This window comes from Rhamphochromis sp. 'chilingali', assembly GCF_963969265.1.
Source record: "Rhamphochromis sp. 'chilingali' genome assembly, chromosome: 19".
In the NCBI taxonomy this organism is placed as follows: domain Eukaryota; kingdom Metazoa; phylum Chordata; class Actinopteri; order Cichliformes; family Cichlidae; genus Rhamphochromis; species Rhamphochromis sp. 'chilingali'.
This window is the reverse complement of record NC_137946.1, coordinates 12459704-12484552: the sequence shown is the minus strand read 5'-3', so window position 1 is coordinate 12484552 and position 24849 is coordinate 12459704. Positions and strand designations below refer to the sequence as shown.

The 24849-nt window shown below is 39.3% G+C and overlaps 3 protein-coding genes across 5 annotated transcripts in view; 2 read left to right on the top strand and 1 right to left on the bottom strand.

Annotated features, from left to right (window-relative positions):
* LOC308386962 (lysophosphatidic acid receptor 6) overlaps window positions 1-24849 on the top strand; it is a 222117-nt gene that overhangs the window by 119699 nt on the left and 77569 nt on the right. The gene's annotated exons all lie outside the window — the stretch shown is intronic.
* On the top strand, window positions 9105-10067 carry LOC308387124 (olfactory receptor 52D1-like; the record flags this gene model as incomplete). Its single annotated transcript, XM_080867022.1, has 1 exon — window positions 9105-10067. One exon carries the CDS (start codon window positions 9105-9107, stop codon window positions 10065-10067), a length of 963 nt encoding a protein of 320 aa, XP_080723148.1.
* The window catches only part of LOC308386496 (connector enhancer of kinase suppressor of ras 2-like), a 31354-nt gene continuing 21587 nt past the window's right edge, over window positions 15083-24849 (bottom strand). For all 3 annotated transcript variants that reach the window (XM_080866079.1, XM_080866080.1, XM_080866081.1), the window contains exons 12-22: window positions 24615-24704; window positions 23666-23856; window positions 23519-23567; window positions 23207-23385; window positions 23037-23110; window positions 20607-20678; window positions 20304-20374; window positions 19070-19170; window positions 18489-18969; window positions 15738-15928; window positions 15083-15650 (exon numbers count right to left, since the gene is read on the bottom strand). In XM_080866079.1, the coding sequence (XP_080722205.1) occupies window positions 15603-15650; window positions 15738-15928; window positions 18489-18969; window positions 19070-19170; window positions 20304-20374; window positions 20607-20678; window positions 23037-23110; window positions 23207-23385; window positions 23519-23567; window positions 23666-23856; window positions 24615-24704 (1547 nt within the window). In that variant the 3' untranslated portion in view covers window positions 15083-15602. The remainder of the gene's footprint in view (window positions 15651-15737; window positions 15929-18488; window positions 18970-19069; window positions 19171-20303; window positions 20375-20606; window positions 20679-23036; window positions 23111-23206; window positions 23386-23518; window positions 23568-23665; window positions 23857-24614; window positions 24705-24849) is intronic.

Here is a 24849-nt window from a genome sequence, read left to right as displayed (position 1 = left end):
GATAGAGATGAATGGCTACAACTTAAGGGGTACAACAAATTCTAAGATACAAAGAATTTGGACTACGAAAAGAACTTTTTCTATATCCACATGTGGCATAAAATCATGGAACAGTTTAATGAGGGAACAGTTTAACAGTGGAATTAATGGTCAAGCATTACTCAGTTTACAAACAAATATAAATAGATTATTTTAGAGGGAGGAATGTAGAGGGCTGATAATCACACAGTGATTATTCAATGTACAAAATGCATTTTTTTTGTCTTTGTTGGTGAAGTATATAATGTTTTATGTGTGTATTGTGTGTAGACTATGTACAGTTATGTTGTACGAGGAAATAAGGTTTTAATTTATCCTGCTTAAGGAAGTCTGCTGCATGTGGATAGTACTTCAGTGCTGCCCTCAAGTGGTAGGATCTCTGTAGTATCACATGCAGTGTTTTTGCTGTTGTCAGTCTGATGCCAGGACCTTATCTTCAAGGGAAATCAGCTGTAGTACAAATAATAACTCCAAGCAAAATAAATAAATAAAGCTTGCATATATACTAGGAAAATGGACCCACTCTCTTTTGTGTAAAAATGCAGCTTTTCACCAGTAGTGTCAGGCTAGTCATAGGAGTATCAGAGCACAGCGGTTATAAAAGAATGACAAAGAATCTACATTTGGATGAGCTTTTGGACAAAAATCAGCAGCTGTATTAAACGTGTCCATACACTGTTAAATGTTAAATTTCTTTCCCTATTTTTACCCTGTTGCTTTCTACGATAATGATGCTGATAGCAGTGATTTTCTTGCTTAAAAACATAGAATCCGTGCATGCTAATAGCTTGCTTTTTGACACTAAGGAAACAAATGACACTGGGGATATGAAATTTTGCATCATGATGGCCCCAAGACTTAAATAAAGCTAAATAAAATAAAAAATAAAAATAAATAAAGAGGAAATTATGCTTAGTTTTAGTTTTATTTGTTAGTTTGGTTTAAAAAAAAACAAATATTACAACTTTCCTGATGAGGCTTTGATGGACGTGTTTATTGAGACTCTGAGTGAGTCAGCTGCTTTCAAAAGGTTGAGTTTTTATTTTAATATCTGGACTGTTTTTCCTGAATGGCTCTCAAATGTACGGCTCCATTAATAATAAAAATGAATAAAACTAACACTGAAACTAAAGATTTTCCCACAAGAAAAACTCAAATGAAAGAAGAAAATTCGCTGTGGAAACTAAGTGAGACTACACTAACTTAAAAACAAATAGTGAAAGGGAGATATAAAATGTTTATGAGTGAAGATGGTTGTCTGTCTCTCTGTGATGGACATCATGGTGGTGTCCATGGTGTACCTCGCCTCTCGCCCTACGACTGCTGTGAAAAACAGCCCCCATTCTTCACCACGACCAATATGCCGTGGTGAAGAATGGGAAGGATTTTTTTTTAAATTGATGAGATAAAATGAAAATCGCAGAAAGTGAACAAACGCATGAAGGTTCATACATAAGGTATCGTAATGCACTTAAAGCTTTTTGCACTCTTTATGAGAAGATTGAAGGAACTGTTTTATGAATGTGTTTCTCTCCCTTTTGTTACAGCAACCTGTCTGTGCAGCTTTGTCAGCATACAGCAAAGTCTAAAAACATGATAAAGAAAGCCACACCTCCTAAACTTCTCTGCAGTAAGCTACTTACCTTTGGAGTTATAAGCCCATCACCTGAGATGCAGTCTGCTGTAACAATCCCAGTGGCTCAGGCTCTTAAAGCTCAGTTATGTGCACAGACCCTGACTCAAAGGGGATTAGACACTGATAGTAACTATCGGGTGAAAGCGTTTCTTGAAATTTTGCCATATTGTTTATTTGTTGCAGCCAGAAAACACTAATAATTTCATTTCATTTCATTTATTTATTTATTTCACACTTGGTACAACAGATCAAACAAACCAACCACACTTTCTATCAATAAAGCACTACAACCATGTGTGAAAAGGAGCAGGAAGAAGAAAATATTCTTATTAAACCCTGCCCCCTATCTACAATCCAACTTATATTACAAGTGGGCACCAAAAATCAGGGAACAAACTAATATTAACATTTCTCTCCGGTCCTAACCCAAACCAAACAACAAATTTTGTAAATCAGAATATACCACTCCACATAGTAACAAGGAGAAAAATAAAATTAAATAAATAAAACAAAAAATTATAAAGGATCCTTTTTCAATGAACTCCAATTTCATTCACATTCTTCATATTGAGTTATCGTTTTAAGCACATAACACTTTTTAAAACAATGTAAACTTATACAATTCTTTAAATTATAATGAAGAGAGTTCCACAGTCGTATACCCCTAACCGTTGTACTCATTAATCTTTGTGTTTTATAAATAATTTATTTGTATGTTCTCTATATTTAACATTATGAATCATTCGTATCACTTTCTTCTGTAATAAGTTTAGAGGTTTTATAGTATTCTCATATGTATTCCCCCAAACTTCAACACAGTAACTAAAATATGAGAAAAACAATGAAAAATATAAAATACACATTGTTTTATAATCTAATAAATCTCTTACATTTCCCAAAATATAAATGCTTTTAACCATCTTCTTTCTAATATACTCAATATGAGATTTCCACGTCAAATTTTCATCTACTACCCAAAAAACGAAATTCAGTAACTCTTTCAATCAATTCTCCATCAATGGACATAATGACTTCATCCTCCTTTACACGATTGCCAAATATCATGAATTTCGTGTTTGTCAGATTCAAAGATAATTTATTTACATTAAAAACCATTTTTTAAATCTTAACATCTCAGAAGTCATAATTTCAACCAAATCTTTCAAATTCTCTCCAGAGCAATAAAAATTTGTGTCATCTGCAAATAAAATAGAATTTAACCTTTTTGATACGTCACAGATATCATTGATATATAAATTAAAAAGTTTAGGTCCCAAAATAGAACCTTGAGGAACGCCACATACAATCTCCAATCTTTCAGAAGTATTGCCGAGATAATGTACATATTGCAACCTATTTTCTAAATAACTCCTTAACCAATTCAATGCCACTCCTCTCACACCATAGTTATACAATTTAGAAATCAAAATAGAATGTTGTAACGTATCAAAAGCTTTTTTTAAATCAACAAATACCCCCACTGTATATTTATTATTATGGGTTGCAGATGAAATATCGTCAATGAAAGTCAACAATGCTAATGCCATTGATCTATTCTTACGAAATCCAAATTGATTTTCATTTATTAGTTGATGTTTTTCAATAAAACTATCAAGTCTTTGCGCAAAGAGTTTTTCAAGCACTTTTGAAAACTGTGACAAAAGAGACACTGGCCTATAATTGTTAAAACTATGCTTATCTCCTGATTTATATAAGGGTATCACTTTTGCCACTTTCATTCGATCAGGAAATACTCCTGATTGTAGCGAAAGATTAAAAATATAGCAAAGAGGAATACTTATACAATCTAAAGTCTTTTTAATTATAACCATGTCTATACCATCACAGTCAGTAGATTTTTTATTTTTAAAATTTTCTACAATTGCTACTATTTCTTTTATGGTAATATAATATAGCAGATATCGCTGGATTTTGTGTTATAAACAATCTTCTGCCATAAAAAATATTTCAAACTGCAGGAAATCAAGTAGAAAATGAAATTTATAACCTGAGGTTTGTTACTGTGTCGTTATATATTACGGAGCAGTGTTGTGTGTACTGTAAATTGCACTTGTGGTAATAAACTGTCTGCCATGAGATGTAGCTTTGGCTATTAATGGCCTTGTGCTCCTATTTTACTGAAAGCATGCAACTTATTGAATTAGATCAGCCATATTATCACGGTTAAAAAGGTTCAGGTTGAAAAGGATTCCCATGGAGGTATCTTCAATTATTAAATGTGATATTTATGGGAAAGTAGTTCTTTTTTTTAATCCACATTCTGTGTTTTCAGGGGCCCCAAGTCCCCCTTTTGATTGGACTTAATGGATAATCAGAATCAGAATCAGAATCAGAATCAGAATACTTTATTGATCCCTGGGGGAAATTATTTTTTGTTACAGTGCTCCATTTTAAACCATAAAAAGCCCATATGAGTTAAAATAAACCAAACCTGAACATGAGGCAGAGTATTAGAAGATTTCTTGTTTCAGACCAAATTTGAATCACATTCTTACTAATAATCCAAAGTTAGATTCAAAAAAATACAATCAAGCTAAAATGTTTTTGTAAGAATTCACCCTTAATTTAGCTGCAAAAAAAAAGCCCAACAAGTTAACACAAGAAGTTAATTTAATATTACAAAGTCTGCCATGTTACATAGAGTTAGAATGCTAAATTCAACCCTCCACAACAGTGCTTTCTGTTTGCCTCATCCTCTGTCAGGCTTGGTAAGTCATCTGGTATCTCTGACTTCAGAAGTGCAGATACAGTCCAGACATGCTTTCCTCATAGAAAGTGAGACACGCAACACCTAAGAATAACATTGAAAAAGTGTGTATTAGCAACTATACATATACAGTGATGTACTCACATGCTGCACATGAACATTAACACTTACAGGAAGCCTTTCCCACAGCCCAGAGGTCCAAAGAACAACTCTGTTGGGAGGCAAACCTTTCTACATACTCCACTTAGACTGGGGCAAGACCATGGGAAGGATGCAGCCTCATTTAGAGCAACTGTAATTTAGAAAAAAAAGAAAGAAAGAAATTTACTGTAGTTTTAGGTAAAATCCTTTTGCTTTAAGCTTGAAAAACTTCAACCCCTCTTGGTCATAAACTGGGCAGAAAAAAAATCTGCAGAGATCTGCAGAAATACTTACCATTTAGCAGTAAGACAACCAAAAGTGCCAAAACAATCACACGGTAACAAAACATTCTCGCGTCTCTCAGTTTTGCACCAGAAATGACGGTTCGGTGTGGATCTGTCTGTTTCAGTCAGAACGGAGCAGAGGACACTATACGAAGCAGCACACTGGTCACTGGGTTTTATATTATGGAACTACAAGCACTGTTAGGAGTTCATGCTTTCCTCAATCACATTTAAGAAAATTAGATTACTGTGCCCACCTCGTGTCTAAAAGTCATGAGACAAGAATCTGACTTATAAATGTAATTGAAAGCATGCACAAGCCTTCACTGCTTGCTGGCATTAGCACACAGGCCGTCTCTTTCTATGTTAAATGACTGAGAATGCATTCTCCCATAACACATGTATTTCTGTATCTCATTTCAACATTTACTGAAGAGAGTAGCTTGTAAACAACAGTGATTTTTCCTTGCAAAGCACGAATGTTTTCCAGCATATTTGTTTAGGTTTTATTATTTTTGCACACAAGTTCAGTGGAAGTCGGGTGACATGAACATTTGTCAAACCAGTTTTAAAGAGAATGTTTAATCAAATGTAAATTGAATCATAGAAAGTGCAGTTGTCGCCATTAGATCACATTACAGTCTCTTGTGCTGTGTGGTTGTGAATAGATCAGTGCTATGTAAAGCTTAAGGGAGCATGGACTCTGGTCAGGTTAGGTGACAAGCCTAAAAAAATGAGAAGAACTGTGTGGGCGGTATTCTTTAGTAAAGCAGAAGCTTTCGAATTACGGACAAAGATTTAATTTTCCATTTCTCTTGGTTAGAGAGATGAGTTTGGAAGTTTGATCGTCCAAAGTGGTCTTAAAGAAATTAGTGGCTTGCTATGCTGGGCATTTTCTGACTGCCTATTCTCTAATGTGAGCACCTTAAACACAAGGTTCTGCCAACAGACTTTGAGATAAGCAATATCCCTGAGCTAGAACCAAATAGGTTCACGTGTCTCCATTTTTTCTTTTTCTCTTTTTGTGCTGCAGCATCCAATAGCAATCGATTTCTTTGTCTCATAAGCCAGATTACTTAGATGAAGTTTAGATTTTAGTCAAATTAGTTCACAGGCTCCTTTCACCCTGAATTATCTGCACCCTGTATATTCAGCCTCAAAAGAGCTGTAGTAACCCAAACATCTTCGCTTTAGCCAGCAGTTAAAGAGGGTTCACTTTGTTGACACAAAACTTAAAACAGTCTTATCTTAGGAAAAAGTCTCTTTTGAGAAGCCCAAAGCCCACAGACATACACAGTGGCTGATTGCTATTTAATTGGCAGTATTTATCTTTAAATGTCACTAGTAAAGCTGAAGGGGCATAAACCTGCATAGAAAGCTGATCACAGTTTAATTAAAGTTAATATTTTGAACTTTTTGAGCTTTCCCACCATGCTTAGAGTGGAACTAAAGTTTTTTTTATATATATATATATATAAAATGAATAGCTAGAAATATAAAAGTTCTGCTGTCAGCGTCTTAAAAGTTATTGTTGTATTGCATTATCTCAAAGGTTATGACCCTTTGGACACAGTTTCATCAACGTTGCATCATTTTTTTTCCCAAAGGGATGTCATTACTACTGTTTTCCTCTCAGCCCTCGTCTCCATCCTCCAGGTGCTGTCCAAAGAGGTCTCACCTGTGGCAAAACAGTGGTATCTAATTGCTTTCTAGAGGAATAGAAATACAAAGTGGACTAATGACCTATGATGTGTTTACCTGTTAATGTGTAACTCTTCAGATTTAACTTTTTTTTAGTGGCATCATTGGCAGATGATACCTTGTGTACCCTTCAAAATACACCAAAAAATTATGTAAAAAAATGTAACTCGAATTTAAAGACATATATTTCTGTTTCAATCTTTAGTTTATGGAAACCGAGTTAATAAATCAGGTTTTAAATGAATGTTTTAAACACAAGCTGCTGATATTTAAGATTCTGCAAAGTAAGAATTTCATTGCTCTGCATAACCGTTTGTGTTTTGCTGGGTACATGACAATAAACTTCTTGAATCTTGAATTATGTTTAATAAATATATTCCAAATCGTCATTTTCAGAAACTCTTCAACAACACAGAGTCAGGCATGAATGTATGGAATTCCTTTTAAACGCTTCGCGTGGCCTTAACAAGTTATGATATGAGGGCCAAGTCAGGCTGGTTATTTTTATGGAGGCCTTGCCTAAAAGCTCAGTGGAAAGTGAACACAACATGAGTCCTCCTTTAGCTTCTATAGACTTGATTTTTAAAGGCAATCAGCAAAAGATTTCAGATTTGACTTCTCTTTCACAGAACGGACAGCCTCCTTACTTAAGGTTTGGCTGTTGCAAGACCAGCTTTGACACTGAGGCCTGTTTTGCTATTAGTTTTTGTCTGGTTCTTGGGCACTGGGGACCTTTACTAAACCTTAGAGCACAGAATGCTGGAATTAAAGGCAATGCAAAATTTAAGATGATGAGTGGCTCTGAGCTTCATATGCAGGAGCCAAACTTTTTATTTCTCTGTGTGTAAGGGGGAAATTTGATCTGGATCCTGGCACGACCCGGCGCTGGTGGAAAAATAATAGTGGGGTGATATGTGTTTGAACTAGTAAGTAGTCTAGCAGCAGCATTCTGCCAATTCTACCCAAGGGCTGACTTGGTAAGTAAAGAGAAATGTGAACTCCGATATTATAAGAAGAGCTCAAGGCATGCACGAACATTTCTCAAATTCTTTTGAATCTACACTTACTTTCATTGTGATTCTTTGATAGAAAGTGGTGAAGCTGCTTAATGTGTGCACCAGAGGACATGCACTGATCAAAACTAGAACGGGGATAATAGTGCTGCATGGTCACAGGGGCACCAGTCCAAAACTCCATCTACTAAGTGTTGACTTGTTGGAGATCTTTTTCTCTCTCCCTGTCCAGTCTCTTATAGCATTAAAGCTGTCTAGGAGCCTAGAAAATGTACAGACCCTATCAGCAAACACACAAACACACTCTTACCAAATTTGATTAACAGAAAAGCTTCAGTTTCCTGCTCTTAGCTGACAGGAGTGACACCTGGTGTGGTCTTCTGCTGCTGTAGCCCAGACATGTGGTGCATTCAGAGATGCTTTTCTGCATACCTTGCTTGTAAAGAGTGTTTATTTGAATTACTGTTGGCTTCCTATCAGCTCTAGGCAGTCTTCCCATTCTTCTCTGACCTTTGACATCAACTAGACATTTTCACCCAGCCCTTCTTTTTTCTGTCAACCCTGGAGATGGTTGTGTGGTAAAAGTAGTTCAGCAGCTTCTGAAATCCTCAGAACAGCTTGTCTACCAGCAACCACGTCACATTCAAAGTTACATAAATCACCTTTCTTCCCCATTCTGATGCTTGGTTTGAACTTTAGCAGTCTTGTCCTTGTGTACATGCATGAGCATAAGTGAGTGTATAATATCAGGCTATAGCAACCATACACACACAAACACACAAACACATGTGCGTTAGGTTGTCCACTGCTTATAGGTCAAATTTGGGAAATTAACAATACTTTTAACTGTCAAACTGCTTCATTTAATCAGGCCGACAAATGATTCATGGCGAATGATTGAGCAACGCAAGTAAGAATTAAGACTTCAGCAAGCTACGTTTATGTGTTTTCAAGAAAATGCAGCATAAATGTAAAATACAGCAGAATGGAAATAAATGTCAAGCACTAAAAGCTTTTAAATGAAATGTGCAGTCTCCACTGGATGTGTTGTTAATGTATCGATTAGTCATTTAATATCTATATCTATTTGCAAGACCTTTATGGTATTTATATTATGTGCATAGGAGGAAAGGACAGTTGAAAGGGGTTTGTGAAGCAGAGGGACGGTTTTTTTTTTCACCATGGTAACAGGAGAGATCAGCACACCACTAACCCACCCTGAGCTGCGATAAAAGGCTGCCCACTTAAGCAGCGCACTCTGCAGTAAGGAGAGGAGGAGAAACAGGTACAGTAGGCTCAAAATAGCTTCTAAATGCTCTGTATATTCCTGCTCACTGAACCTGTAACTGTACAGCTTTATAACTATGAACTTCAGTGGCAAATCTAGGTTAAACTCAGCACCATAAAATCAATAAATCAACAAATCATGATTGAACACTTTAGAAATAACCGATCATGCTGATATCTTTTACTGTGTCCAGTGTGTATTTTATGTGTCATTAATATGTCATATATTTATTTTGAAGTTCATGTTTTTTTTCTTTTCAGAACTGAACTGAAACATGGACAACACAACTGCAGCAACATTCAAAATGACTGCGTATGCTGTCATGGAAAACTACAAACATGGGCTGTTTAGTGTATTTTTCCTGCTCTACCTCATTACCCTTGTTTTGAATGTACTGCTCATTTCTGTTATACACCAAAACAAACAGCTGCATCAGCCTATGAACGTGTTCACCTGCATGCTGTCCCTTAATGAAATCTACGGCAGCAGCGCTTTGTTACCTGCAGTCATGGCTGTGCTCGTATCAAAAACGCACGACGTGACCGTGAAGTGGTGCATGGCTCAGGCTTATTTCCTGCACACATATGCAAGTGGGGAGTTCTGCATTTTAGCTCTTATGGGATATGACAGATATATTGCGATATGTTCCCCACTCCATTACTACAGCATCATGTCTTATTCAAAAACATGCAAGCTCATTGCATTTACAGGTCTATACCCATTTATTGTTTTTACATCTTTTTACTCCCTTACCTTACAGCTTCGCTTCTGTGGAAAAGTCATGCCAAAATTGTACTGTGTGAACATGGAACTGGTCAAAAATTCATGCAGAAATGCACAGTACATAAGCACTGTAGGACTTGCAATTCTTGTGCTTTTTATAGTCCCCCAATTAGTGATGATAGTTTTCTCTTACACACACATTTTAAGAGTATGTAGGACATTTCCAAAAGAATCTCAAGCCAATGCTTTTAGAACGTGTGTCCCACACTTGTTGTCTTTGTTGAACTACACTATTGCTTCCCTTTTTGAAGTAATCCAGACCAGATTTAACATGAGTCATGTGGCTGTCGAAGCACAGATCTTCCTGTCTTTGTACTTTATCATCATTCCACCCATTGCCAACCCAGTGCTATATGGACTCGGCACTCAGACAGTGAGAGGTTGCATAATGAAACTGTTTATTAAAAACAAAGTCATGACAACAGTGCTAGCAAAGACACTGACTGTGGGTTAGGATCTGACATGCATTGCTTTGGCAATAATTGTTAGAGATTAAAAAACTATAATGACAATGTTTCTCTTTTATCTCTCATCTGGCCAAATGGATATTTATCCGTCTGTGACCTTTAGTCCGATGAAAGCTGATTTGTAAATCTTTTCATATTTGCTTGACTTCACATTTCATAACCATGTGTTAGGGGGGGTTAATAATGTAATTGGTAAATGATACAACAATTTCTCGTATGTGTTCATTTTTCTGTTAAATAAACTCTGAAATCACAATGTAATTTTTATCATTTTAACTGAGATGGAAAGTTTAAAAGCTTCACCTTCAAAACTTGAAGTAAAATCAAATCAAATCAAAGGTAGTTTCTTGTTTGCCTATCTCTATGGGTCTTTTTAAATTTGCTGTTAATTCACTTTTAATTTGCTGCAGTGAATTTGATGCACTCTTTTTTCACAAATCTTTCTCCTGTGTGCCTTTTTTCCCCAGATGAAGCATTACTCAGACCATGAAGTAAAAGAAACAAAAGAATTAACAAGGCGAAGCCAATTGTGGGGGGGGGTAGTCTGTTCTATTAGCCTGGCCATTGCTAGTCATGCACATTCATTAAATCAAGTTGATAACACCTATGTCACGTTAAGAGGATATTACCAAGTACTTAAAGGCTTAGAGTGGATTCAAGGAGATTAAAGACCTGATTCTACTACGTGGAAGAAGTGCTGCCGAAATGCTTGAAGAAAAAACTCCATATCAAATCTGTCCGCGTTAACAAAAATGCGTTTAAAAAACACATTTTTGCCACTATTTTTAGCTTCTGTAACTTTGTCAAGTTAGACGTGAGTGGGTAGAAGTTCAAACTGACTGCAAATGGTGGTGAATCACTGGCAAAAATGGTTAGGCATTGAACACAGAGCTCACTACAGGCCAATGTGACAACAAAAGCATTCGTAAATGAACTTTCTCGGGCCCAAATATGATTAACAAAGCTTCCTGACGCAGCTCAGAATAGATGCCGCATGAACAGAGAGTACTGAATTAGAAAATATGTGAGTCATTTTGGCTGGTATGTAACGTCTGGCTGAGTCTGCACGTATGAATAGAGTTTTGTTTTCACTGTTTGCATGTTTCTCATTTTGTAAATGGAAAATTTTTGCATGGAATTGTTTGCAGTAACACAGCCCTTCCCTGGATGAATCCTGAGCCTCATCGCAGCTGTCGCAACATTTTTGTTAAGATGCCTGCAATTATGCAGTGTAATTCCTGTGTTATTGGGCTGGAATTTCACTATTTTTCCTCATACACTTTTAGGAGTATCTATCTATTTTATCCAAAATCTGATGATCACAAATTACTAACTTTGTAATTTGTGTGTGGGAATGTATGTGAATTTTTACTGTTACATCTTATTAGTATTTTAAGTATTCTATCTATTTTATTTATTGAATTTTATTTTTTTTATTTATATTTTGATATTGCTAGGGATGATGCAATGATCGGGGACCATTCTTCATTTCGTTGTTCTTGTGACAATGACAATAAAGTTTCTGATTCTGATTCTGATTCTGATTGTAACTGCTTAGAAAATACAAAATGGATACATGCAATTAAGGCACAGAGGAAGTTATGTTGTAATACTTTGGCTAATATCCCCAAATATATGAAGTCCAAGACCCTGTGAGTGAATATGTGTGTGTAGACCTTTTTTGTGACTCGGTTTTGGCCTAACCTAATAACAGAAGCATTGGACTTAGAAATTTACACTCAACAAAAATATAAACGCAACACCTTTGTTACTGCTCCCATTCCCCATGGGATGGACGTAGAGACCTAAAATTCATTCCAGATACACAATATAACCATCCCTCCCAAACAGTGGTCACAAATCAGTCCAAATGTGTGGTAGTGGGCACATCTGCTATATTGATAATCCATCCCACCTCACAGGTGTGCCACATCAGGATGCTGATCTGACATCATGAGTAGTGCACAGGTGTACCTCAGACTGCCCACAACAAAAGGCCACCCTGGAATGTGCAGTTTTTTGCGCTATTGGGGGTCTGGGGACCCAGAACCGGTCAGTATCTGGTGTGACCACCATTTGCCTCATGCAATGCAACACATCGTTGCATGGAGTCTATCAGATTGTCAATTGTGGCCTGTGGAATGTTGGTCCACTCCACTTCAATGGCTGTGCGAGGTTGTTGGATATTCGTGGGAACTGGTACACGCTGTCGTATACGCCGGTCAAGCACATCCCGAACATGCTCAATGGGTGACATGTCCGGTGAGTATGCTGGCCATGCAAGAACTGGGACATTCTCAGCTGCCATCTGCCCTGAACAATGTGAACCATGATTCATCCGTGAAGCGCACACCTCTCCAACGTGCCAGACGCCATCGAATGTGAGCATTTGCCCACACAAGTCTGTTACGGCGACGAGCTGGAGTCAGGTCAAGACCCCGATGAGGACGACGGGCATGCAGTCAAGCGTCCCTGAGGCGGTTTCTGACAGTTTGTGCAGAAATTGTTTGGTTGTGCAAACCAATTGTTCCAGCAGCTGTCTGGGTGGCTGGTCTCAGACGATCTTGGAGGTGAACCTGCTGGATGTGGAGGTCCTGGGCTGGTGTGGTTACACGAGGTCTGCGGTTGTGAGGCCGGTTGGATGTGCTGCCATATTCTCTGAAACGCCTGTGGAGACGGCTTATGGTTGAGAAATGAACATTCAATGCACGGGCGACAGATCTGGTTGACATTCCTGCTGTCGGCATGCCAATTGCACGCTCCCTCATTGCTTGTGGCATCTGTGGCATTTTGCTGTGAGACAAAACTGCACATTCCAGGGTGGCCTTTTGTTGTGGGCAGTCTGAGGTACACCTGTGCACTACTCATGATGTCAGATCAGCATCCTGATGTGGCACACCTGTGAGGTGGGATGGATTATCTCAATATAGCAGATGTGCCCACTACCACACATTTGGACTGATTTGTGACCACTGTTTGGGAGGGATGGTTATATTGTGTATCTGGAATGAATTTTAGGTCTCTACGTCCATCCCATGGGGAATGGGAGCAGTAACAAAGGTGTTGCATTTATATTTTTGTTGAGTGTAGTTCAGCTCATCTTGTCAGAGTTTAGAACAAATAGCTCAATTGTTCACATCACAAACAGTTGCATTGTTTTAACACGTGTCAGCACTATGATTTAAATTTTCTGTTCAGTCTGTTTTATCCTATATCTGTCTTTAGTTTTTTAAATGTAGCAAACAAACAAATAAATAAGAACTCCTGTGAATGGATGATGAGTCTTATTAGCAGCCAGTATTTTCTATTTATCTGGATACGATTATGACCTCCTTTACAATGAGAGTGAGATGAAAGCAAAGCTGACCTGTTAGAAGTACCTGGAGAACAAATGATCCCGCTGTGTAAACACAGGTTATTACCTCTGATGTTCTAAAGGGGGATACACTGGGAAAAAGGCATCTAAATGAGAATTACAAGTTTGATTTTATGACACTGAGACTTTTGTGCTGAAATCTGGTGAAGTAAATATTGTCTGCATGCAATCGTGGTTGTTTTGCATGTGTAATGTAATGTATAAAATACAGATTGTAGACACAGAGGATTGTTAATAAGGAAAACACATAATGAGGGTTTCTTGGTATGAACCAAACATTTTAATATGGAACATGATATAAGAAAAATGCATTTAATCATGTGTGTTTTGACACAGTAACAAGAATATTACTAAGTATAATCGTGGGGTAATATTTGTGGGACCGCTCCTTAATTTCCAGTCGGTAGCAGCAAAATTTGTACTTGCAACATTACTCTAAGTCATGCAGAATAAATGCAATATACATCACAGCAACAACAAAAAAGTCATTACTATTTACACCTATGAGGCAGTGTGAAACCTGGCAATTCAATTTGGGGTATTCTCTTCCACTCTCTGTTAGCTTCAACTACAATTCAATCACAAGTCCCATTTGAATATCTCCATATGGCCATAGTGCAATACCTTGGCTACACAAACACAGTGGGATGGAGTACCTGGCATCTGCAGAAGGACGTGGCAGAAAATTAAAGGCTGTCTTTTTTCTGTGCCTTGTGGAGGTTGACTGATTTTTTGTCAACAAAGTTATGTGTAATGACACTGGATTTTCCTACCAACTGTCATGCAGAGATTCACAATGGGCACACGTACAGTGCCGAGCAGTGCTGCTTCTACAAAGGCTTTTTCTCTTCTTTAGACCAGTAGTAGCATATCTAAATAAACAGTTATACCTGCACTAAACAGAGCACTATTCCCACGTGTTCCATTAATTATATATTATGAGAAAACCTGAAGTTTCATGTAAATTGAGCAGCCTCATCATTACTGAGGGAAGTAGAAAAAGAAAGAAAAACACTCAGCAGAGGTTCTCATGTATGTACTTTATTTTAAAAAAAAAATGCAGCTACAATATGGCACAGGTGTGATATGTGAGTCACATGGCTGGGTACAATGTTTTAGTCTTACAAAGCATGCTTGCACATTAAACACTTAATAAATACGGTTATTCTGCTTTTTACGGCGCACAATCAGAAAGAAAATGATTCAATTTTCTGGGGCCGTTTGTATAAGAATTTAAAATACACTGTGCCGCTTGTGTGCATGAGTGTGTGTGGGTGAGTAAGGGACTGCGGGTGAGCCGAGGGGTGGAGAAAATGTCTTACAAACAATCAGGTAGACAGCATGCATACAAAAATAGACGACTATTCTGATCGTTCATCTGTAATTTACAATACGAGTTCATTATTGCCAAGCCTTTTATTTTTGTGCCTCTGGTTTGAGGGATAGCTTGCGTTCTGTGTCTTCTCTGACCTCTCTTGGAAAAGTACAATGTACATTCACTATCACTGAGGCACAGCACTTGATTTACAATTTGTATAAGTAACCCAAAACACCGTGTAGTCACTTTTGCTGTAATGTAATATCATAATATCTGTGTGTATATATATATATATATATATATATATATATATATATATATATATATATAGCATCCTGTACACTCGTACAACAAACATACCCATGAATCAAACACACATGCATAACCAAATGTTGTGCACAATGAGCAGCTGCACACAACTCCAGCATAATGTTCAAACAACTCAACAGAAGCAAAGGGACGTGGCCATGCACTTGAGCAATGATTTAAAAACCTCTCTGACAAATTTCTGACATGGAATCAAAGTGCTTATTTGCCATAAACCCTGGGGGCCTATAACTTATTTCATCAAGCCAGGCATCTTTTTTTGCCTTTTGTTAAAGCCCTCATCCTAAAAAGAAAGCGATGAGGCAAATAGGGATAGCGAGTCTTTGTGCTCCTGCAAGTGGACTGCAGTTGAAGGTGTTGTAAAGGAGAGGAGATGGAGAACCAAGAAGGTAAACAATGGTTTTTGGTGCCTTTCATTTCTGTCACTGGGACACCAGCTGTGTGAAGTGCAGACAGAGGTGTTATAGCTTAGTTGTCACCGCCACACCGATTCTCAACAGGCTACCCTAAAAAACCCAACGATCGATTTGTGTCTTGAAGGGGGACGTTCTGCAAGAAAATAAAAGCACGAATCAGAAATCAGCAAATGCAACTCATTTATAAAACAATAATTCATGCTTAAATGTGTTGTTATACATTGAGTGAACTGTGGAGAATTCGTAAGCGGTGAAGTTTGTCATTCAGCAGGGGGTCGTTAACTCGGCGGACAAACGAGCGCTTGTATTCCAGGCGGTTGGCTGGTCTGTGATCAGACAGGTTTGTCTGCTCCAGGGCACGGTACAAATCTACCAGAGAGTCCGTCTGCATCCTGCAGTCACGTCCATGGCCTGGCAAGACACAAAATGCACCAAAAAACATATATTAGTAAACTAAAGTCGAAACTGAGATTTGTTACCTTTTCACACCCTCTAACAATGCTCCCCCTAGAGTGATTAAAAAAAAACATTTTGCTAATTGGATGAATCAATTCTAGTTTTCATTTTTTACTGATTAGCCTATTGACTAATTATGTAGCCTATGGACGTCTCCCGAGATGAGCAAACATTTCTTTTGTTTTTAAGACATTAGTCAGAGCTACATGTATTATTTGTGCTTTTTTCTTCAGACAGCAATAAAGGAAGAAAAAGGACCTTAAACCTAGGAAACTGGAATCTCATGCATTATTCTAATAAGCTACCCAAACCCCATTTGTCTCCTGTTTTCATGCACTGCCCCCTGTTGCCAACACTCATACACTGCACTCGGGCTCTGATTATGTGAGTTGTCACACACTGTTTTGTATTTTGGAAGCAGGGTGGTACATTCTGAGGCTTTTGGGCTGTGCTTTGAAATGTATCGCGCTTTGGTTGCCGCCTGTTTTGTGTCTGCTTTCTCATCCCTATTGGAAGTGGTGGAGAGACCGAACCCACGGAGCAATAGATAAATGAGGACAAGAAGAGAGGGGCCTTGGGCGAGCTTCTTTATCCCATTCTGAATTCAACATTAACTTGGGCTGAAAGGATTCCTCCTCGCCTCGCCATCCAAACACCGCCGAGAGGCACGACAACATCTCGATCAGGCAAGAGGGAAAAAGGAGAGAGAGAAAGCGAAAGAATGAGCTAGAGAGTGTGCTAGAGAGAAAAAGAGAGTGGGCTGCCAAGATAAATCAGTATCAAATAAGACTAAATTTCGTTTCACTTAGACAACTTCCCCGGAGGACTTCAAGGGATGGCGAATGGGCTGGCTTTAAATCCAATCCAATAAAGCAATAATAGCGAGTATTCAACCTCTGACATTTGCTGGCTCTGACTGCCTGTTAGCAGCTTTAATAAAATAAATGATGACAAATAAGCGCATTTGCACAGCCGTGTGCTGATGAAAAGACTGATCTGCATATAACACTGAGCAGGAGAGGCTCTCACAGCAGGACCATTCAGTGATGCTGTTAAGTGTGCAACGTCTTCATCTCTACCTCAACATTTTTGTACCCCCACAAAACTGTCAGATTAGCTCTAGGAACTCTTCATCGCAGCCACCTGTCAGGCTCCAAATGTGTTAATCTGAACTGATTTTCAGTTCAGAGGTATTTAACGCTTTTGATTAAACGTAAGTGGATATTGTTGTTGACCTCTCTTGAATACAGCAGACACGGTGATTATAGCATTGTTTATTGTAAGAGGTGGTGCCTGACTGTCTAAATCGAAGCAATATGCCTCAAATTTGTGAGAAGAATGTCAACTTGTGCTAATAACGAAAAAAATCTTCCCAAGCATATGTGAATACTTCAACCCATCCATAGATTTCATTCATTTTAACCAATTCAGGGTGGAGTTCAGTGGGGTCACAGCCTATCCCAGCTGTCATAGGATGAGAAGTGACGTAGCACCTGAACAGATCGCCAGTCTGGGCTAACGCACAGATTCAGCCAAGTTTTTTCACAGTCATGAATTACCCAACAAATTGGACAGAGAGGCCAAAGCATGCACAGTGAGAACATGCAAACTAAAAGTAGGAGGGCCCCGTCCGGCCAGTGGACTCAAACCCACAACCTTCTTGCTGTGAGGCAGCGCTGCAAACCACTGCAGTTCCACTGCCCTGCCTTTTGAACCATATTACCTGCAGCAGTGAGGCAGGCAATAGTCTGAAGGCAGCTTGCGTTGCACTTTCCAGTTTCACTACCAATCAGTTTCTAGTATTAAGAGATAAATCAATATCTTCCATGCAGACTGTGGGCAGCAGCGGCAATCTACCAATAAGCAAAGCAATCACAAGGACTTTTTTTGTTGCAGTGCCCTCCTAGCAACTAGAAGCAACCACCTGCCAATCATATCATTCTCTAGCAACCACAGGTTGCTAGAGGGTTACCAGCTGTGTGACTGAGGCCTAAGCTTTATTGGTATATAGCCCAAAAATCCATCATTAAACAGTTTTTAGGAAAATAATTATTTTATTAGTTTTTCTGTTAGCTATAGAGTGCAGCAGGATTTTACAGTTTGCACATCTCATTCCCTCATCCATGGTCACTTTGGAATAGGATGTTGGTTTGATGCTGGAAGTAAGGTCTTGGATGAATACGGGGTTTAGACATTTGGTTCTGTAACATGAAATATATAAATAAAAAGCCCACTTAGAGAAGCGTTTTACTTGTCCCAGAAAAGTTTCCAAAACAGTGATTAAATAAGACTTGTTGGGGACACTGTGATTACAATTGTGATTACATTAGCCATAGCAGCATGTTGCTATTGCTTTATAGCCTAATAGTGTTATTAAATCATAAGGGGCTTTGGTGAATTCAAATCCTGTAAAAATGTTATAAAATAAATACAAAAGAGAAGACTGCAACTGTTTGGCTTCTCATGACAGGCAGCATACTGTAGTAAATCTGAAAATTCATATAAGGAATCTGACCTGCATCCCTGGACCGGTCCAGTGGATAGTCCTGCGGTTCCCCCTGATCAGAAGCAGCAGTGGCAGCCAGGATAGCATGGAGGCCGCTGTCCCTGGGAAGTGTGAAGCTGCGAGGTTTTCCTCCTGCCTCTGAATCAATACTGGCCCTGAGGGGCAAGGGCAGGGCTCTGTACTGTTCCTGCAGCAGACTGCGCTGTGCAGGCAGCGTGGCCTGCCTGCGGTACTCCATCGCCAACTGGTCCCTGTCCTGGGATAACAAGGATTCCTCCATGGGAAACGTCTGGAGGTAGTGCATCCGTGTGTTGCTTTCCATCTGGTCGTGCCACGAGTTTCGATGGCTGCTCGTCTTTGGCCCGGGGGAGATGCCATTGTTGCTGCTGCCTTCCTGAGGCTCCGAGCGGAACTCCTCGTGAGAAGAACGAGACTGAAAGGTGTCAGAGGAGGAGAGATGCCCGCGTTTCGGTTCAAGGTAAGGACTCACCTAATTACAAACAGACGTAAGAAAAATAAGGGACGTGTGCCACTGAGGAAAATTCAGTAAATCAACCATAAATTTCTGAACTACAGGCTGACAGACTCACTGAGGATGCTCTGGGATAGGTGTCATAAGGTGGTGGTGGACTGTCCTGTTTGGACATTGAGGGCATTTCCATGTCCTCATGATCACTCTCACTCCAGTAATCTGTCATGTACAAAAGTACTGTTGAGTTAATACTTCTAGGCTCAAGCAAAATCAACTGTTTCTACATGCAGCAGAAAGGGGTAACTTTTCTCACACGCATACAGTTTGCAATCTGAACACCTGCATAAGGTCGGAAAAATCAAACTCTGACTAACAGCTCTGACAAGGGCACTGTGGCAGGAGTGTGGATGGGTAGGTGTGATGTACAAGTCCGGGTCCACTCTGGAGTGTGAAAAAGGATGAATCTAAGATGTGAGAACTTCCTTATAGGTCTTCTGGAGGTGTTATGGTTCTAATTTAGAAACTCTTCTGTAAAGCAAAAGACCCTGTTTTCATGAAGCTTGTGATAAACCTGCTCTCACCCACCCACCCATGCAAGGTTCCTACGTAGGCTCCTCTAAATAGCGCAAGGGTTAGTTACATTATTTCCGGTCCATCTTTAAGAAGCTGAAGAAGTTATTCAGCCCCTTAAAATTACTATTTATACTCAGCACGACGAAGCGATTCTTGAATCTGATGTAAAGCGGAAGTACAACGCCTCTGCTGCTGATCTAAATCTGTATATTGAATCCTCTGCATCTGGTCTTGTTTTTCCAGGCCATAGCATCAAATTTACTCTGAGCCAAGTTATAATTTTCAAATCCCCAATTCATTTCCTTGTAATTCTTCTAAACTTTGACAGTCAAATAAATAATTAATGAGCTCATCTCCCAGTGGAAAGATTCAGACAAAGAAGTCTTTACTTTAAAGCAAGTGAACCAAACTAAAGAAGCAAGAATTTAAATGGAGTCATCTCTACAGTCACTTTTTTTAAAGAAACGTTAATGTTGGAACAACCAGTTTTGTCCATTTGTGGTGCAAAAGTTGTTGCACCTCCAGTTCTAAACAGTAAAGACAGGAGCTTAATTACTGCTGTGAGCCTCTGACAGCAAATCAAAACCTCTGCCAAATGAAGACTAGGCAAAATAATTATTCACGCATTTGTTTCAACTTTTATGTACGTAATTCCTCAATCGAAAAGCAACAGCGTGACGCCCCACTGCTTAGAAATCATCAGTTTTATATAACTGTTGACCTGTAACAGCTGAAGAAATTCTTGCAGCACCGTGAACACAGACTGTGACTAATCTCACCTTGGTCTTGGCGCATTTTCTCCTGCTGCTCAGAGTAGCCTGCCACTGCCATACTGAGACGACTAAGCCACCTGTGGGGGAGAACAACAGCACTGACGCACAGCAATTCAACATCCAATGAAACATCTCATACCAGTGTGTGTGTGCGTGTGTGTGTTCAACTGGTTGACTAATAAACTTACAAAACTACTTTGTTTCAAACAGAGAGGGCAGTCTATTAGTAGGGGGATTCAGTTTGCAGACAGTATGGGTTTAAATGTTTGGGGAGTGTGCAATACGGCTATAAAAGCCTCATTAACTCACCGGGACATGTCGTCTACATTTTCCGCAGCAAAGTAGAAGGTCTTTATCTTCGGATGGCAAGCCTTGAAAGCACTAAAAGGGACATATTTAATCACACGTAAGCAGAAGGACAGCAACGTATGGCTCGCATTTCCATGTGAATGCTGTCGACTGGAAAAATAAACCGACACATGGCCGTGCATATACTGATTCATGCTGACACCAAAACAGCAAGACTGCGCGTCATGAGATAAAGCGCTTTGATTATTTTGGGGAGTTGCACAAGTTGGAGTCAGCCTCATGAAGTACGATTCCATTTATATACAGTCACAGTCTTCAACCCAAAAGCTGAAGGGCATCATTAAGATAAATAATTAAGATAGAGCCATAATTATTAAACACAACTCCGAACCCTGTAATATTCCTGTTGTTTAACTCAGTACTGAACAGCAACCCATCAAGTCATACATCCTTCTGTTTATCTCATTCGTGGTTGTGGGCGTTAGAGAATATCCCAGCTATCACTCGGTGACAGGCAGGGGGCACCCTGCAGAGGTCGCCTGTCACAGTGCAACTACAGAGAGACAGACAACCGCCTATTCATGCTCAGGTTTACCCCTATGGCCAATTTGGAATTGCCAATTAATCTCACATGTCTAGACTGTGGGAGGAAGCCAGTATACCCAGTGAGAACCCATGCAGGCACCAGGAGAACATGTAGACTCTACACAGAAAGGCACCAGCTATCTAGCAGATTCAAACTCGACCATGAGGCAACCATTGTACCTACTGTACCACTATGACAAAACCCATCTAATCCTTCACTCCTAATGATTTTAACTCTTTAAGCTCACAGTAAACCGCAGCAAAACATCATTTCGACTGTTGTAAACGGTCCGTGAGCCAAATGCAGCCAAATTTGATCTTAAGTGAGCCAAACCACTGAAACATTTAACTACACTTCAATTAGTAAACTTAACTACACATTAATTCCCTGATACATAAATATCCAATTTAATTCAAATGTTGATTTGTCACCAGTTCAAAACAACAGTCACTCCAAGGCCTTTTATATTCAAATATAATATAAAGTAATATAAGAAAAACAAGTGCCAGAAATCTCTCAGGAAGACTGTTTGGGCTTAAATTATAAGAAATAAATATATAAATTTACTATTTGTTTCTGGTAGCACACTGACTAGACAGTCCTCTCATTCAAAAACATTAAAAACAAACATAAAGGATGTATTATTTTTGTTGACTGACTGAAAATGTTTTATTTATTTATTTATTAATTAAGTTAGCTTGTTTTGTTACTGTGGGCCAATTGTAGAAATGTTGGTGTAACATAAATAGTCATGGGCAAGGTATTTATCAGTAGGAAAAGCTGTAAAACCTACGCCCTGCTTAACAGTTTCCAAAGCTGTTCAGTGGGCTGTATTGGAGTCATTTGACATCCCTGGTCTAGACCAGCAAAATTTTGGAGAATTTTCTTTTCTTTCAAGTTAAAATTAGAAAGAATAGCTCTTAAAATAACCAAAAGTTAAATTTATTTTTCTAATTATACAGAAAAACCTAAATAAATTTCTTCCCTAAAACATAGTACAAGCTATAGCTCCATTAAGCCCACTGTAGTAAAGGAAGGTAGTTATGCAATGATACCAAACGCAATTTTTGTGAGGCAGCCATGCTCCAATTAAGATAGAAATCACCTTATTTTCTAATCCTGCACACAGTTTGCAGTGTTTCGTATCTGCCTGTCTTTATCTTAAAACTTACAGTTTTGCCCCAATCATCAACTACGTCACAGCCTTCCCCTCTTACTCAATTACTAAATGCATGTGCACATACTCATCACGCTTCCAGCCCTCCATCTGTAACCAGAAAGCACTCCGGGCCCAAAAAGCCCCACAAGAATTTCTTAGAATTATTTCAAGTTTGACTCATAAAATGTGTCACACCCTTCTTCAGTGACATTTTCAGTCAGCAGACTTTTTAAAGATCTTTGTTACTGTAATATTTCATGTTGTAGTAATATACCAAAAACTATTAGTACAGCTGCTGCTTCAGCAATTTCTCTCTTGTCTTCATAATTTCAGATTTAAATTAACATCTTAAACTAAATAACATCTGCTGTGCTGTCAGAATATTGCCTATTTGTGAGTCAGGCACTCGATCCCACCACTCTGAATGGTCAGTCCATTAAATTTTCAGTATAGAGCTGTATGAAAAGCTTAAACAAATTACATATTTTGCTCATTTCTCAGGTGAAAAGATAAAATCTGGCCCAAAACAGACATTAAGAATGAGCCCATTTTCTTGCCAGGAACCAGTTTGCAGAAGATAACCGCTTAACTGATGTTTATAGGGCTGTGTACAAATATGTGACATGCCTAAATGCAAAAGAAATGCACATTTATATTTGGTGTTCAGGTAAAAACAGGCACTCACAACTTCCTTCTGCATTCAGTGGCACGATCTATCTTAAACTCTGGTAGGCTGACGAAGCCCTCCGCCTTCTCATCCTGAGATAAGCAAACAGAGAGTCAATTCAAAGTTCAGCTTGAAGAATGAAGTCTAAAACATATCAATTGCTCTTTTATGGGAACGATCATATTCACCTCCTCATTCATGTACCAGTACAGACACGTGTCTTTCAGGATGAACCAGTACTTCTTCCACTTCTGCGAAAAATAGGTTTTAGCGTCTTTCTTTTTCCACAGCCAGCCCTGACAGTCGCCCTGACCCAAGTCCCTGCAGGAAATCCGCCGTTTGCTGATTGAAGTGAGAGGACTTCCAGCTGCAGGCACCAGCAGGGGAGCAGAACAGAGGAGGGGGCTCAGAAAACTCTACTTATGAAGCACCTGCTTATATAAGGATTTGAGTACAAGTGAGCATGCACGTAAAATTCAATCCCAGAAAAATGATCCTACCTTTACCCTTTTTCTTTGATCTTGAAAGCAATGAGGATCGTTCAAAAACCTGCGAAATTAAAACAAAACACATGACGCCATGAAATAAATCCCGGTGTGGATTCTGACAAAGAATGATTTCACTTTTCGTGGACAGGACAGACTAACGTGATACAAGGATGCAGAGTCAGAGCTAGACGTGGACCGGGAGACTTCCATCTGGAGGGCAGGGACGAGTGTGTAATGGGTCGGGCTGGCTCCTCGCTCGGTCTTCCTCCTGTTCTGACTCAGGCTGCGACCCAGGAGGAAGTCTTCGTGTGAGGTCTTGTCTTCGCTCTCAAAATGCATCAGAGAATTCTCTGCAGGGACACAACAGAGGCAGACTATTATACACATCACAACAACCCAAAACTGATTTATATTTTTTTTCCTTAAATCCTAACGACACGCTCTTACTAACGTCAATAAACACCGAATCTGCTGCCTATCGGCAAGACTTTGGTTCAAGACTTTCCACTTAAAATATGTGAAAAGTGTTAAAACATCTACCAAGGAAGCCGTTGTCAGGCAGGAAGCCCTCAAAACTTCCAAATACTGCCTCTTGTAGATAAATATAGCTCCATCACTTTTTCTGAAAAGCCCAAAGGAGCAACATATCAGCAGCATCCTCAGAGGAAACAAACACATCACTCAAGTCGTTGTTTAAGGCTGAAATAAAGCAATTCAGTCTCCTCCCACTCCATTTACCACCTAGCTCAACAGTCACCAGCAAAATGTGAAAATCTTAGGAAAATATATTTATACAGTTGCCAAAGCAACAGCGTACTTTTTATATCCAAACTTGGAGGCACGGCGAAGCTGAGAGGGAAAAAGAAACAGAGAGAGGGATGAAGAGGGGGGAGAGCTGTGATAGATAATGAACATATGGAGGAGATACAGGCAGGAGCTGATATCCAGCATGTTATCAGTTTTGACAGGCCAGCTTATCCTTCTACTTTTTGGCTGGGAGATCTGAGAGGGTGAGGATATTATGAGATCTCCTCCCACTCACCTCAGCTTCCTCTGTCCCTTTCTTCCTCCCTTTCTTTTTCTCTCTTTCCCACTGCCTCCCACTCACCTCTCCTGCTCTCTCTCTTCAGCTTGGCCAGGTCTTCGTTGTCTCCCACCCAGTTGTATTCCACTGGCATTGATATGGGCCTTAGCCTCCCTAGAGCAAGGAGGCACAGGGAACGGCAATATTACACAGCCTGCCCCCACACACAGACACACACGCACATACACACACACACACAAATCAAAAACACCTAGAAACATTAAGACGTCACATCTGCACGGCTTTAAATTCTTGGCTC